The 16,709-nt window shown below is 37.7% G+C and overlaps 3 protein-coding genes and 1 long non-coding RNA gene across 5 annotated transcripts; 2 read left to right on the top strand and 2 right to left on the bottom strand.

Annotated features, from left to right (window-relative positions):
- Window positions 1–237: 237 nt before the first annotated feature.
- Window positions 238–2,290, bottom strand: LOC129309316 (probable xyloglucan galactosyltransferase GT14). The gene has a single exon (XM_054950852.1). It carries the CDS (start codon window positions 2,093–2,095, stop codon window positions 638–640), a length of 1,458 nt encoding a protein of 485 aa, XP_054806827.1. The 5' UTR covers window positions 2,096–2,290; the 3' UTR covers window positions 238–637.
- A 389-nt stretch (window positions 2,291–2,679) lies between these two features.
- Window positions 2,680–5,158, top strand: LOC129309317 (uncharacterized). 2 transcript variants are annotated; one of them, XR_008592892.1, is made up of 5 exons: window positions 2,680–2,694; window positions 3,207–3,441; window positions 3,573–3,595; window positions 4,515–4,585; window positions 4,701–5,158. It is a non-coding gene; the product is annotated as an uncharacterized LOC129309317 (long non-coding RNA). The 2 variants fall into 2 exon arrangements; XR_008592891.1 differs by lacking the exon at window positions 2,680–2,694 and having other exon boundaries at window positions 3,130–3,441.
- Window positions 5,159–7,988: 2,830 nt separating this feature from the next.
- Window positions 7,989–10,817, bottom strand: LOC129308298 (probable polygalacturonase At3g15720). Its single transcript, XM_054949374.1, has 9 exons — window positions 10,719–10,817; window positions 10,251–10,403; window positions 9,983–10,120; window positions 9,674–9,864; window positions 9,388–9,593; window positions 9,210–9,291; window positions 8,882–8,990; window positions 8,696–8,734; window positions 7,989–8,240 (listed from the first exon to the last, which is right to left on the bottom strand). Exons 1-9 carry the CDS (start codon window positions 10,815–10,817, stop codon window positions 7,989–7,991), a joined length of 1,269 nt encoding a protein of 422 aa, XP_054805349.1.
- Window positions 10,818–11,692: 875 nt separating this feature from the next.
- On the top strand, window positions 11,693–16,239 carry LOC129308778 (heat stress transcription factor A-5). The gene is made up of 2 exons (XM_054950138.1): window positions 11,693–12,151; window positions 14,661–16,239. Exons 1-2 carry the CDS (start codon window positions 11,906–11,908, stop codon window positions 15,885–15,887), a joined length of 1,473 nt encoding a protein of 490 aa, XP_054806113.1. The 5' UTR covers window positions 11,693–11,905; the 3' UTR covers window positions 15,888–16,239.
- Window positions 16,240–16,709: the final 470 nt, after the last annotated feature.

The raw sequence follows: 16,709 nt of genomic DNA, 5'->3' as shown, positions 1-16,709 counted from the left end.
CAATTCTTGTGATGTCTTTGAAGGTTAAGATTCTTAAAGGCAGGTGTTCTAGAGAATATTATCCTTAATCATTATTTTATTATTTATTTATTTTTTTTATTTTTATCATAAATTTTATCCTTTTTTTTTTGTTCTCATATTTTTATTATATTTTTTAGTTTTATTTTTAAACTAGCACAAGTTTACTTTTGCGTCCCTATCACCTTTGGTCTGGATTGAAATGTAACAAATACCAGAGACATATGAAGGAATGATGTGGGGGTTTGGAACTCCATAATATGGGAAGATTGTGACAGCTGCTTAAACGGAGGCGAAGATTGAGGTTGAAAAGGAGGGGGGGTTGGGGATTAGGTCTGTTTGGCCACATGGATACCATATCCCCTGTCGGCGCCCACCGACGCCTCTTTCTTCCCCATCCCTATGACATTACCCATTTACCCCCATACTCTTTCCATGCATGCCTATTATCTGCCCTTCCTCACTCACAGCCATAACCTGACATGCTTAACGTCTAAATATTACTATATTTACACAATTAATCATATCATCCATCGCTATCTTAAAAGTTACTTCCTATAACTAATGCAATTTATGCCTTCTATGTCCTCCTCAAAGCCGTTTGCCTCTACTCTTAATTTTAATTATCTGAAAATGTATACTTGTAATGATTCTCCTCTGCAAATCCAACACTGGGATCTCCTCCATTCCTAATTATCTCCCTCACTTGCTCTATCCTTTCTATCATACCTTGTACAGCAACGTCGAATGCATCTTCGAACTCTTCCAGCTTTGACCTTGGATCTCCATAAATTATTCTTGGAATCAGCTTTATTACCTCTTCTCTCATTGCATGTACTTCTTCCTCTGATATTCCCAGCAGTACCTTCTCCACGTTGACATTCCATTCCCTCGCATCCCTCACAGGAATGTACACAGAGTACTTGGTCCTGTTCTCGGGAAAAAACCATAAATACTGTGAATAAGCGGTGCCTGGATGAAAGAATACTGGAACGCACCCGGCTAACATGGAATCAAAAATGGATCTTCTGGTGTATGAATCACCCGGTGGCTGTAAGCAGAAGACTGACTGTTCAAACACCTTCATAACATTAATGGTGTTGTCACATTTCTCTCCGCCATCGCTGCAATCCATGAACCTGCACGCACTGGAAGCTCTGCAGTGGTCTATGATCTTTCCTCTAATGGAGTTTTCAAGTTCCGGCCTTGGAGCTCCAGTGAAAGTGAACAAGTACGGTCTCGTTTGGTGTCTGACTCTGTTCTGCCACTCCAGAATCTCTTCCTTCTTTGAGGGATGGAAGGAGGTTGGGTACGGTATTGCATAGTCATTATTCCAGGAACTTGCTTCTACCGCTAACATTGACATGTTCATGGATTCAGGGAAAAACCTGAACTTGCTGCCCCAATAAGATTCATTATCATATTGTCTTCTAAAATCCCAAGATATTCTCCCCGAAACCAGAAAATGATCCCTACCCCACATTTTCTTCCATTCGGGTTTTCTGGCGAGCCATTGAACAAGATCGAAACCAGAAGAATCTCTCACTGTGAGATTAGAGTCCCAGAGAAAGCGACTCACATCAAGACCGGCATAAAAAGGAACAAAGATTGCAGAAGCCAAGGACGAATCATTGGTAAAACACCTATAATTTTTCATCCTGTTGTGAAAAATTACCTCTAACAAGAACTGATTAGTGAAATACCAGCTCCTGTTGGTCAAGATCCCTTCAATATCATTCCGAATCTCCGGACCTAAACCCAAGTTCTTCATGTACGGACACATGTTGGGTTCATCAGTTCCTCTCGTGAGGACCGGGCAATGCTCGAGCAAGTCATGGTTAAACCGAGTGGGGAGGTCGTGGATATAAACATATCGACCAGTGCAGGAAGAATCTGCATCGTTACTGGTCTTGTTCTTCATGATAACAGATGGGGTTTCTTGTTTGTAGACTGGGAAAGAGAACCCATCAAAGGTAGTGGAGTAATCAAAACAGAGAAGAATAGAGAACAAGAGAAAAGAGACGAGAATCGCAAACCAGAGATGATGAACGCAGATTCTGGTGATGGGGTTCTCCATTTGCGGGTCAATAATTCAAGGGGCTACATCGTGAGCTTAATATCATTCACGTGTAAAGTATTACCAGCTTTTGATGAAGACAGAGGCAAGATTTAAGGGCCTTTGAGACCAACGAGTGGACCACCAAACGAGTCTGGATTCTGTGAAGAGTGTGACGGAGGAAGCAAACGTCGGTTATGTTGCAGGGGCATTCAACAACCAATACAACACAAGACAATTTATGTGGGGCCGCAAAATTATGTGACCATTCTTTTCCCTTTATCCCGGTAAAAGGCCAAAGCAGGGGAAAGCGAGACTGCCACGATCCTTTTTTTTTTGTGGGGTTGGGGAGGTCAACGATTGCCACGTCTTTCCTGCATGGGTGTTTTCATTTTTTTTTTAAGATTAAAAGAAACATGCTATTTTTCACAAAAAAAAAAGAAAATGACAAAGATGCTAATTTATAGAAATTGCAGGTGTAGGTGGCGATGGTCTTCTTGCTGTGAAACTGAAAACCACAGCCGCTGACAAGGACAAAGATAAAGATAAGGAAAAGCCGGTTCCCCATTCATCCTATACCAGAATCATCGTGTTCAAGCAAGAGCTACCAATTGAACCAGGTAGATCAAAAATTTCAAGAGGCATGGGTTTAAAAATTCAATATATAATATTCTTCTAACAAAATCAGTTTCAGAACTAAAGCCAATAGTTGAGAGAGAAAGTTAAACGACAGAAACCTAATTTTTGGGTGAGACAAACTCCAGTTAGGGCAATGAGAGGTAGATCAGTTCAATAAATTTCAGTGAGATGAGCCACAGATTGCTGTCGCTACTTGTAGATGATAACCAACTGTGACTTCTACAGTAGAGAGAGTTATAATGAGAATGGATGGAAGCAAGGGGGAGGTAACGAAAAAATTGACCGCTAAATTTTAAAAAGAATTTTTTTTTAATTTTTTCATATTAAGAAAAAAATTAAAGATAAAAGCATGTGAAGTCTTTTCATTTTACTTTTTTTTCTCTCTACTTTTCTTTCCATAATCAACGGAAGAAAATGTTCTTTCACTTTTCTCTCTCATTTTATTCCCTTTACTTTTCTCTCATTCCAACCACAGTGTCAATATTAAATGTAGATTCAAACAAAACTGCGTGATTTTGTCAAATGCTGGGTCTGGACAGGGACATTTTCTCAAATCCTTCTCTTCGAAGTTGGAACGAAACAAACCCTGACTCGAGCGGCTTTGCGATTAGGGTTTTGGGTAGAAAAGGAGCAGGGTTTTAGGACTGTTTCCCCTCCCTTTCCAATAACTTATGTTTGGGAAAACCCATCACCATGAGGAGGTCAGGCGACCCACCAGATGTCAAGAAGTAGGCGCTGGTTTCTTCCACATCTCTCCCTTTATGACCTTTTTTTTTTTCATCTATCTATTTTCGCTTTTGTTATTTTATCTGAGCATTTGTTTTTCTTTTTCTCTGTTCTGCCTGCCCGCATACGACAGCTACATGGACAAGAAACTTTAGAGTAAGTTCCTTTCTTTTCTTTCTCTGTTCCCCCTTTAAGATGGTTTGGCGGATTCAGTCTCTGAGTTCTGCACTGTAATGACTTCACTTGTGTCAAGTATTGTTTCCTGGGGTTTGATTCTCGTCTTCGACGTTGAGAAATATCCTAATGTTCTGTTCCGATTTCATTGTGTCGATTGAAATTTTGAGTGAGATAGGTTGCCCGGTGCCTCAAATTTGCATCTATAAGTCGTTTGTCATAGAGATATTTGCAGCAAATGGAGACTAGCTTGTTCAATTGGTAACTTTTGATGGTTACTTAGTTCCAACGTACTTAGTGTCAGTATAATTTCATGATCTATGCTTATTTATTCATCCCTAGTCCTAGAAGCCCTGTGCCCAATCGAACTGTAGTTGAATCGAAGCTCCTTTAGATGTGTCTGTATTTCTGTATCTGTAGTCGGTCCGTAGCAGCCCATTTGACTTGTATATCACCTGAGTTTCTAGGACCACCCGATTATCCTATTGTAAAGAGTAATTCTTTCTGCACATGCATGTTTGGTGTCATCAGATATACAAATATAGTTTGAATGGAGTCTCATATCTGGTCCCCCTCTCCGCCTCACTACCTAGTTCTTATCTGCTCTTGACCTCCTTACTATCAACTTGTTTGATATCGTGATGGGCGCTTGAGCTGTAACATTTAGTTTGTCAGATTGGATTGCATTCTTATTTGGCACCTTTTCTTTCAATACGCATTTATATTATTCTTCATGAGCAGGCTTGCCTTTAGTCCATTTTGCATTTGCTGCTTGATTAGTTAATTATTATTTGTGATTTCCAATTCTGTCTATGTCTTCGTGAGCCCCTCAAACTTTATGTTGGTAAACACCCCTCAAGAGTGGGAGACAATAAAATAATCAAGACGTGTTCTTTTGCAGTCAAGCTGAACCTAGTTGTTGACAATACTGTGGAAGTGAATGGCAACGAGAAAATTGATATAGGCATGGTGGTAGGTTCATAATTTTTGCATTTTCTGTTTTATGATCGGTGTTAAAGTTGTGGCCGCTGATAAAAGTGTGAACGCTGTGTTATCTTCAATCTGAATATTTCATCTGTTACTACAGGTTATCAGAGGAAATAGTGTGGTTACTGTTGAGGCACTTGAACCGGTGAACAGGTCATAGTGATGTATTATGCTTCCGACTTGCGTTTACTTAGACAATGTACTTCTGAGTATAACTGGTAATGATGGATCTTGAGAGAGTCATGCTAGCCGCCGTTAGTTAGTTAGTTAGTTTTTTTTTTTTTTAATATAAAGCCACGGAAAACTAGTGCAAGACACTAATCTCTAATCATGTCTGTAGTCAGGGGACAGGTTGTTAAAGATACAAATGTCAAAATTACGATAATGCGTCTTGTGGGCTAGCCACTGTTTGTATTGGTTGCTCATCTGTTCCCTTGGATTTACAAGTAACTTATATTGAACATTTTCATTGATGGAAGGATTTTGTAAATGAGAAGAATGGTGCCCATACAATGAGGCCCGCTAATGAAGTATGTCGAAACACGAGTCCAGAACCCTCATGGTAAATAGTTGAAATTTTGCAAAATGACGATTATATGACTATTGCAAGTTTGTTTTGGAAGCTAAGGTGCTTAGGGCTTATCTAGTAATTTAAATGAAATATAAGATAAAAATGTGAAAGGACTTAAATATCCTTTATGCCACAACGTGTGGTAAATAAATTGTATAGGCCAATTTATTTTTGAAATTTATATTAAATAAAGATTTTGAATTAGCTTTTCTAAAAGAAAATAAAGCTGTTGCAAGCTAGGCTCAAATCCATATTAATAATTTCATATTTTAAGTGTAAGTACATGAGCTCGATCATCCTCCGCCTTCTATGCGCTTCTTGTTATTTTGTAACTTTTTCTAGCTTTTTGCTAGTCCTTTTGCCGATTGTTGATGCTGACTAAGACTTTACCATTAGTGTTGATTAGGATTGGGGTTGGATTGCTAGTTGTGACTAAGGTCAAGCAGTCGAATTTGATTAGGATTGGATAGTTAGAGCTGATCAGGATTGTTTATGATGATATGGACCAAATTGCTGGCTTGGACAAGGAGGATCGTCAATGTCATTCGAGAAATGAATAGTTGGCATTGATCGAGACCACTCTCCTTTGCCACTACATGCTGGTTTGTTGTCATTGTCATTTGATGTCAATCTAGTGTCGTCATTTTATGTTAGTCCATCACATCTAACATGTGTTGGTCTGCTGTTGCCATGACTGTTTGAGATCGGTTTGTGATCATCGTCCTGGATTTGTTTGTTTTTATTGTTCATCACCAAACGTTGCTATTAATAGGGTATGTTTTGGTGTCGTCATCCAGGTCCAATCTACAATCCTTAAAATGCTGTGATCGTCCTGTGCTAATTCATAGGCGTTGTTCAGGTTTGAACAGTTAGAGTCAACCATGAATAGTTAGAATTGAATGAGATTGCATCACCACCCTTGATCTGGAATGGACCGTCAACTTTGACTAGGATCAGATCGTTGATATCATTCGAGTTATCTTTAAATTTAAATATAAAATTTAAAATTTAAAATTTTATTAAAATCCAAACAAAATATTTTAATATTATAATTTAAAATTTTTTATTTCGTCCAAACATAGAATTTATAAATTTTAAACGTGGGATTTCAATTCAAATTTTTAAAATTAAATTCACCCGTTTAAGTGCAACCATAATTTATTTGTCCAAGGACTATTGAAAAAAGAGACTTAAAAAACAATGGAATACCTTCAAATAATGAAAGAGAAAGGTTTCACCATGGATGCTTCCACCCCATAAATGCTTACCAACTACTTATCCACTGATCAAGTCGACAGTACCTTCCGAGAATTTTAATGCAGGAAAAGTAATGCATTTCAAGAATGGGTTTACAAGTCTGGTTGAATCTAACCTTCAAACTGATTATCCGGTTAGCCTTTGTAGTCGAGATATCACATGTCTACTGTCACACTGTGCCTGCTGTGTTGGACAGCATAGCATGCCAATGCGAGAATCATGAAGTCATGAACACAGGGCATTCCTTTGAACAGTAAGTTCCTAGACATCTAATTGCATATTGCATTCTGGTAGATGTTCAAATAATCTAAAATAGCTCGGGCAGGTGGATGGTTGTCCTATATGACCTTTAGCAATAGGTCTTCCTTTGCACATTTTAGTAGCTAATTATCTCGCTTACATGTGGAAGCTGGAAACATTTTCCTTCAACTTTTGAGAGCCAGTTAGCCATCCATTTGAAAAGCTATCAATATCGATTTATCAGTTAGAACAAAAATATATAGGAATCATTAAGTGGGTACTTGCTGCCTTTTTTGCAAGTGTTATAAGTGCAGTTAGCTTTAACCTTTGACCGCTTCATTCCTTTTGACAAATTTACAAAGAAAATAAATGATTGTTCGACTCCTGGTTCTTTTTTTCACTTTTTTCCTCCTCAGATCGGAAGCTTTTCAACGCATGAGGAGGTGACTAACTGAGTTATATCATCCACACCGGCAGCACATGCTAGTCTCTAACAAAACTTGTTTCGCATCAAGCAAATATGCCTCGTCATAATGATGACTGGAATTTGAGACATCAACGTGAACATTTTTGCTGTTAAAGCTAACATCTCTCGCTTTCATTTTGTGGAAAGCTTGACTTGCTGGTGACTTCGAAAGCATATGACACTAGTGTTAAATATATTATGGGGGGAAATTGTTGGACTTGTCTAATTCGTAGCATGATACGGCAAATTCTTCAATGCCACTACAATTGAATACGTGTGTGTGGGTTTTTTTCTTTCTTTTTTTTTTTGGGTAGGGGTTCGAGTAAACGATTTATGATCATACAAAGTGTCATGAATTAATTTACGTGTCGTCAACAATTGTATCTTATACCTTTAGTTTGAAAAAATAAACAATGGATTACTGATTAAATACATGAATTAATTCTCGTTTGTTTATCATTTTGTTGGCTATCTACTGAACTAAATAAACATTTACTTAATGATTAGTATGTAATTGTCAGTCTTGCGTCATGTAGTTAGCATTGTATATCGATTGGTGGAAGCTGGCGCCAGAATATAGGACGAAAATATGATGTAATTCTATTTTACTAAATTCATTCAATTACTCCTATTATGACGACATATTTTACTCGAGGTATGGCAAGTGTTGATTTGAGCGGAAAATATAGAAAATAAGTGTGTAAGGTTAATAAGAAGCAAGGAAATTGACGGAAAGTCCATGCTATTATTTGCCATTAGCAAAGCTGAGTGCAGTTGCGAAGTTTTTAATTTAAACCCCATAAGGCTGCTATTTCAACATCAAACTGAGATTTAAAAGAATGCAGAAGGAAGGATCACCATTGAAGGCAATCTATATCAGGAACATTGGATGAAGAACTTGTACCACGAGCATTTTCGCAGGATGCATGGGTGGTTTTTCCAAGATCAGAAGAAGTTATATTAATTTTTTCCAACACTATGTCCGTGCAACCTCTGCTGTCGTCGCACTCCAATTTAATTGCATCCTCAGAAGCTGAAGTTCCGCCAAAATTCCTAAATGTAATGTCACTAACTTCCACTGCTGTTACTTCATGTAGTCCCACATAGTATTGATTTTTTTTTTTAATACACGGCCACGGTAAAAAACCGTGCAGGAGGGCCAAATCAGGTCATGTCAAAAATCAAAAAGCTTCTACAATCATTAGGAACGTCATCTAGAACCGTAGTGTCGAAATGGTCGCTAGAAGCCTTATGAGTTAGAAGATCTGCTCAATGATTTGCTTCTCTGTAGACGTGATCCAAGGTGACCTTCAAGTTCCTCATGATGAGATTTCTGATGTTTTTTATGATAGTTGAGAGCAGATGACCCTGAACTAGATTGCCATTAATGAGGGATATGGCCTCCATTGAGTCGGTGTAAACATTAAGACTAGGAATTTTAGCATTCCAGTAGATGGTTAGGCCTTCTAGAATCCCGATAAGCTCAGCAGCTGTGATATGTTGGTAACCAAGGTTTTTAGTGAAGCCTTTGATCCAGATACCCTTGTCATCTCTTATGAGCCCTCCGAAATGTGATCCTTCTGGCATATCCAGAGCCTCTCTACTCAAGAACAACTCATCATGTGCATCTATTTGCTCAATGCATGATTGGAAGCTAACACTATATTAATATCAGTCTTCCATTATATCTGAGACATAATAAGCATGTATCAGTATGTATTATTATAATATATAGAGAGAGAGATACCTTCCATGTCTTGATTCTGGCTCCATTTGAAGTTCTTGTGAAGGTACAATTTCGGACGTGGATGTCTTCCACTGTTGCATGAGACCTCTTTGATCCGAGGCTCCCAATGCTATAATCACGTGCAGTCGTGCACAAATACATTAGTTTGTTCAACACATAACAGAGAGGTCTGTTGTTTCACTGATTGAAGAAAACAAGCAAATTTTTATATGCATATTCACCAACACACATCATAAACAGGTTTATGAGTTTATTGAACAGAGCCAGTCTGTTACTTTTTTCGGTTTTCAACATGGGAATAATCAAGGAACTTATGAATGACGATCACCTGATGCCATGACCAGGTCCGCAATAAACACCAGTAACGTTAATGAAAGATAAGCCCTCATTAATGGCAATGCAGTCATCACCTACGGCAAATTATATATGACTAATGATTAAGACACTGATATTTACGAAGGGATAAAGCCTCAGATGGTTCCAAGTTAAGGAAAAAATATAATGACCGGTTTCGATGTTGGAATCCTGAATGATCATGTTGGATGTTGTGGAGATATCAATCCCATCAGTGTTTGGGCTATCCTGAGGCGGAACAACATGCAAATTGGAGTGGTGTATCCCGTTGCAGTCATCTAAGTGAATATGAACTTTTGGACCATTTATGTGAGTAAGCACCTTCAGTTGTAGATTTTCACACCTGTGAAAACTCAGCCATCTGTATCATTTCATGGCATTACTTGTCACAACACCATTCAAATATGTCAATTTTGTTATGTAGGGAAGCAAATTGTGAAACTTACGTCAGGCCTCTTGCATCTGGATTCATGAAAACAGTCCCACCAGGGGGCACCCTGGCCATCAACAAGTCCTCTTCCATCCACAAGAAGCCCCTTTATGTCACTGAAATGTATCCATCTACCCTCATCCCCTCTTTCCCATTTCCAATCACTCACTTCTCTTGGTGCAATCAAGCTTCCTTCAATCTGGCAACCCATGACACTATTTTTTTTTTTTTTTACATTATATCTTGGGAAAAGAATATGACAATATATGTAGAGAGTCGTCTAAGAAGTGAAAGTGCATTGAAGTCAGTTGCATTACCTTGACGTTAATAGCTGAAGACTTGCACTCACCCATGAAAATCACAGGTTGCAGCATGAAGGTTTTGTTGTTGGGTATTAAGAGAGTTAGACTGCCCTGCGTTGCTTCACAAACATCCTTCCATGCTTTGAGAAAAGCCTTCACAGGTTCCCAAATCAAGCATAATTAATTAGCCAGCGAGTAAATAAATCATATGGCAGGTAGTAATGGTGTGCTATACTATAGCAGAAAAGCTTGTCACATTAAAGTTGGTGATGAAATAGGTTACTTGCGAATCATCAGTTTGGCCATTCCCAATAGCACCGTAATCAAGTACATTGAAAGTAAGATTAACAGGAGGTCTCATTCTAGCACGCAGGCAACTTGAAACAGAAAAGCACATGAAGAGTATTGCAAACAGAAATGGGCCTTGCATGTTCTTCTACAATTACATAAATTAATTAACTCCACTTTTACTGCACTTTTCACAAACCCTAGCTTTGCAAACCAAGCTTTGACCTACTTGCAGATGATGATGTTCTGGGGCAGGGAAACTGCATCTGTAATATTTAGTTTGGAGTTTGGACATCTAATAATGAAGATTTTGACCACTGTCAATTGGTAACTGCCCCAATTTTTTCCCACACGTGGCATGCTTATATTTTATTCATGCTTATTAGTAAAATCTGCAATTAGATTTCATTACTTTGATGGTTTATTTTTGACTTGAACAGGATCAACATTCATAAATTATTACCATTGCCTCGATTTTCACATTCATATCTCCTAGTGTGATTCCCTCTTCAATTCCTTTGATCTTTAAGTCCTTCTCAGAACTTTTATGTTGCACACTCATTCCTTCAGGTCAACATTGGCATTTTTAGGAACTTGATGTGATTTCTTTTTCCTTTTTTATATAATTTTTCTGTTCATCCAAAAAAAAATGCCCACGTTTCAACTCTTTCCTGGTTTCATTCAGTAGTGTTGATTTGTCCTGAGCTGCCATGGGAATTTGCTCACTTTTGTATTCATTTTTCGCATTCTGCTTTCCCACTCTAGTACTTATTTAATATCAATTAAATAAAAAAAATTTCTTATTTGCCTTTAAAAAAAAAGTTAATCATGTAATGCAAATGTGCAATACAAAATCTCAACACATTCATCCATTATACATCTTTAGACTTGATAATACAATCACTGGAATACGTTTTTTTTTTTTTAAATTTAACTGGTTAGGACTTTTCTCATGCTTAGTTTTTTAGAAGATACTAAAGAAAGATAATTTGTTGAGAAGATAATGTAAGGAGCGAATCCATGGTTAAAAAAAAGAAAGGAAAAGAAAGTGAGTATGTAATTTTTTTTTTATCCAAATGCTGCTATAAGAGCTTTGCTTTGTACCCAATTTCCTAACAATCAAATATAACATTTACAGTGAGTACTAAAATATTTTTAATATCCTATAATAAATTGTATGATTCATAATATGCTAACAAGTTTTTTTAAACACATTCCTCTTAGTCCTTGTGTTCTTTGCTAAAACCCGTATGACTGGGGAAGAACCACTCGCTCAGTTGCACTATTGGTTTCACTTGGAAAAAAAAATAAAAAAGTTGTATTATTAGATTTTCGCTCGCTTGGAGGGTGGAGATACATATTTTATGGTTTGGTCCCAAACTCGCGAAAAAACACCACCTGACAAAATCCTCAAAAAAAAAAAAAAAAAAAGCCGAAAACCGGATTGGCAGAGTACGGTAAGAGTTAAGACGAAGTTGAAGTCAACTTTCTCGCGAATCGTATCAGTCTTGGGATCAGACGTCGTTGTTGTCCAATTTTTACTCATTCTCCGCCTCTGTCTATCATTTCTCGCGGACCTCTCTGACTCTTCTTCCTCTCTCAGAAGATTCAGAGCAAGTTCCCAGAAGATCTATTCCGATTGTTCCCGATATGGACGGAGCGCCACATTCGTCCGCCGGCTCCGGCGCTGGAGGCGGCGGAACTGGAGGTCCAGCTCCCTTCCTTATCAAGACCTATGAAATGGTCGACGATTCTTCAACAGACGATATTGTATCGTGGAGCTCCACCAACAACAGCTTTGTCGTCTGGAACCCCCCCGAGTTTGCTCGTCAACTTCTTCCTACCTATTTCAAGCACAACAATTTTTCCAGCTTCATCCGCCAGCTCAATACCTACGTGAGTATAAAATTTATGCCTTCCGCGATGGCGGAAGTCCGAATTATTCTGGATTTCAGATTAATTTCGGTCATTTTATTTTCGAGTATTGCCTTCTCTATAATTATTAGTTTTTTCTTCTGGGGTTTCACCTGCTTGGCCACCCTTCTGCCTAAATGCTGAATAGTATTTTTAATTACTGACAGTAGTTTCTGTAAGTTTCAAAAGTTCTTGAATTTAACGGTTTTATCTGCCGTATTTTTTTTTTATTGCTTGTACAATTCAAGAGTGCAGTTCGTCTTTCTTAGTCTTTGTTGTCAGGAAGTCTTAAATTAGATTCCTGCTCAGCAATTGTACCTACATTTTTACGGAGCATCATGGTCTCTTACTCGATCGTCGGTTGGAGTGCCGATATTGATTACCTTGTTTGATCCCATGAGGAAGTCAATGTTTCTCATTCGATAGTTGGATGGACTGCCAATTTTTGCTGGTTATTATTATGGTCCGAAAGGTGGCTTGATCCTTTGTTAAACTTAAATACCTTGAAATCTGAATCTAATGAAGAGTTGCTACTTGTTTTGGCTGTGCAGTTGAGAGGGTTCACAGTCACCCAATTATTTGTCAATGTATATAAGTATATGCCTAGACCCTAGACCATCAATTTCATGATACTGTTGGTTTGGAGGTTAATTTGCGGGTAATTGGGAAATTTGGTCGGTAGCTTTGCAATATTCAGGAATAAAAGCGTATGGAGTCGTAATTGTATTAAATTGTTAATATCCATTGTAAAATGGGGAGAGATAGAGAGGCTTTTGTACAGCCCCAGGCCACGGGGCAATCCAAACCTCCCGTATATGCTGGTATTTTTCTTTAATTTTAATGGGTTTTGGGTTTTGCAAAAGACCTCTCACTAATCCTCAAAGTGGTCCTCCAGCTCTTACAACTCTATATCTGTCTCTTGTACGGTCTGGTGGTTTTTAATTTATGAGCATTTTAATAGAAGATTTATACATTGTGTTTGTTGCCAGATCTTTGTTTCCTAGAAACTGGAGAGGCTTGGACTGGTATGAAGTTGATTTCTTTCTTTGCATATTACATCACTTTAATCAATAATGACTTGGGGAAAATACTGTTAGGTTTTCATAGTTTTTTTTTTGCAGTATATTTTGTCAAGTGCCAATCTTCAACTATAAAGGTGTATGGGATACTTTTATCAGTTATCGTCCCATCTAGTTGTTTCTACAAAATAGCTTAATCAACACATTTTGACTTTACTTGAGGGTAGGAGCTTATATCAACACAGGTCTTTTTGGTTGTCATGGCTGCCTTTGATGTGAAAATGGCTGCTTGCTGTTTTACACACTCATACATCCATCAAGTTTGGCAATGTGCTAAAACAAGTCTCAGTCATAGTTTCTTGTTGTTAAAAAATCTAGAGCCATTGTTGGAATTGCGCAATCCTGCCCTTTAATCTCCCAGAATGAAATGAAGTATGACTAAGTTTTAAGTCTCTCTAGCAGAAAAATGTGGCTCTCATATTATCAGTTCAGGGAGGGAGGTCTTCCAAAGAACAACATTATTTGAATTTGTTTTATCAATAATGGCCAAATCTAAAGAGAAATCCACTCTAATACTTTTTTTTAATGAGAAGAGTTCCTTTTTCCTTGATTGTGTGCTTCAACTTTCTCCTGTTGTTATGTATGTATGTATGTATAATTATATACCTCAACAAAATTATAGACTTAAACATGCATATAATCCATGTAATTACGTCGCTAAATCACTTTTTCTGGTATTATTCCTTACTCTGTTGAGCATTGTTATATATTTTGTCAAAAATGTATATGATCCGCATATATAATAGATTGGATTTGAAAGGACTTTCATGGTAAGTTCTGTTTATTCTGAAGGTAAGCCTGCACATAGTTTAGCAAAAGAAGAAAGGAAAAGGGCACTGTGGACATGGTTCAACTGTGTAAAATAAATGTAATCCTTGACAAGTCATTGGTAACCTTTTACGATAAAAATGCTGCTGTTACTTGTTAGGAAAATAATGCTTATCCTTTTGGTTTGTCTTTAGGAAAATTTATATTAGTAGTTTGGTTTGTGCCAATCGGAGAATAATGGAAATGTAAGAGCCACCATAGATTTGTTTTCTTGCAGTTTTGAATCGCTGATAAGGCTAATGGTTGAGAAGATCTTACGGTCGATTATTCAAAGAAAACTTTAGGTGATATAGCTTGAATAAAATTGATTGATGTTTGCATCTGAATCCCATGCTTTCCTTGTAATTTTTGTTTGTGTATGCTTTTTTAACTTGATGCTGCCTCTTTATTTTAGATATTCCTTAAACCTGCTGCCTCCAAGAAGTTCAAGATAGATTTAAAGAATTGATTTATTGATTAATTAAATAAAGTTACAATTGATTACAGTTAGCTTCCCCCCCTCCCCCATTTTGGAAGGGGAATTTAGTGAAGTTGGAGCCCCTAAGGTAACTTAATTTGTTCACTTGAATGTGTTCTACTATCAGGGGTTTCGAAAAGTACATCCTGAGCGATGGGAGTTCGCTAATGATGATTTTGTAAAAGATCAAAAGCATCTTCTCAAGAATATTCACCGTAGGAAACCTATCCACAGTCACAGCCATCCTCCAGGCTCTGTTGTGGATCCTGAACGGGCAGCATTTGAGGAAGAAATAGATAAACTTACACGTGAGAAAACAGCTTTTGAATCCAACATCGTCAGATTTAAAAAACAGTCAGCTGTAAAGCTTCAGCTGGACGATCTATTGCAGCGATTAGAAGGCATGGAGAAGAGACAGAAGGATTTGCTGAACTTCTTTGAAAAGGCTCTTCAGAATCCTTCTTTTGTTGAACATCTTTCTCAGAAACTTGATAGCATGGATTTATCAGCATATAATAAGAAAAGAAGATTACCTCAGGTCGATCACTTGCAGCCAGTTGGTGAAAGTAACTTCGTTGAAAATCATAGCAATTTTAGAACAGAATTTGGCACCGTCATCCACCAAGACTTCTCAAATAAACTCAGATTGGAGTTATCACCAGCCGTTTCAGATATGAATTTGGTATCACGCAGCACTCAGAGTTCAAATGAAGATGGGGAAAATCCACAGAAGAGGCTATCTGAAGGAACGCCCAAAGGAGTGCAGCCAAGAACAGCTCTTGCATTTACGCCTGAAACATTAGAGCTTGCAGATACTGGAGCATCTTTTTCTTTCAAGATGGATTCATGTCTATCACAAAGAGCAACAACTGCTGAGAGCACAAAACTGCACTCTTTGCATCTAAGTAACGAAGAAGGAGACAGTCATATATCCTGCCATCTAAATTTGACTCTGGCGTCTTCTTCTTTGCAAGTTAACAGAAATTCATACTCAGCTAGATCACCCCAAATAGACTGTCAGGAAATAGGCAAATTGGCAGAATCTAGATTTTACGAAAACGATAAAGATTCTAATAGTGGAGTTCCTTCGACCAGAAATTCAGCTCATGAGGTTACCAATTTAACCTTCTCTCAGCCAAAGGAGACTCCAAGCAGCAACCAAATGCCACCGGCTGCTCCAGCCAGAGTGAATGATGTCTTCTGGGAACAGTTCCTTACTGAAAGACCAGGTTGTTCAGACAATGAAGAGGCAATATCCAACTACAGAGCAAATCCATATGAAGAGCAAGACGAAGGCCGGTCAATTCCTGGAATCTCCAGAAATGTTAAGAATATGGATCGGCTGACACTTTGATTATGTTGTCCTAGATCCTCCATCAGATTTAGAGAAGGTTCGCCTAGTTAGACAGATTGCATGCGAGATTTGCTTCATAAATATACATATAATAATATGAAACTTGACGTAAAAGTGTTTTGCAAGGGACTGAACTGTTTCATGTCCCGATACATTAGATCTTTCTAGTTAAAGTTCGATACCACCTTGTATTAGCTTCTAGTAGTCGGAACTGGATCTCAGTGTATGTCACCTGCTTGGAAGTTTTGTAGATAGTTAAGTTCTGTATGGTTCCTGTTATCCGTGCTGAGTTAATCCACAAATCAATGAAGCACTTGAGACTTTAAGTTGGTTTGGATCTTTGAACTGAAAAGGTTCTTGTCTACTCGCGTGTTGGACTATCTGATGCCGGCCCTAAGGCTTCAAGTCTCAAATGAATTATACGGTTCGGGGATTTGTTTCGAGGCGTGCGACAGGAATTTTTTGTTGTCACTTGTGTTGTGAATCAATATCATATCAGTATATAGAATCAGAAGGGAGCCCCATTATGTTATAGGCTTTTTAGGTTTCGTTTCGTACCATTTTTTTATATTTTATGGGGTGTAACTACATTTTTATTTATTTATATATATATATATATATATATTAACATGATTTAAATGTTAGAAAGACAGATACTTGGAGAAATTTTTAATTCATTATCTCCGTGTATTTGCAAGGGCATGTTTAGCTTATTTTGACAAATAAACATTTGAGATTAATGCGTACATTAAATGCAAGGAAAGACTATTGAAGATAATTCCCCGAATTCTTAAATGACAATGATGCACCGAAATTGTTTGG

Source organism: Prosopis cineraria, unplaced genomic scaffold, assembly GCF_029017545.1.
Source record: "Prosopis cineraria cultivar Desert tree isolate PC_DT_omini unplaced genomic scaffold, ASM2901754v1 PC4, whole genome shotgun sequence".
NCBI classification, from domain to species: Eukaryota; Viridiplantae; Streptophyta; class Magnoliopsida; order Fabales; family Fabaceae; genus Prosopis; species Prosopis cineraria.
Note: the sequence above shows the minus strand (reverse complement) of the source record. Positions and strands in the feature narration are given on the sequence as shown.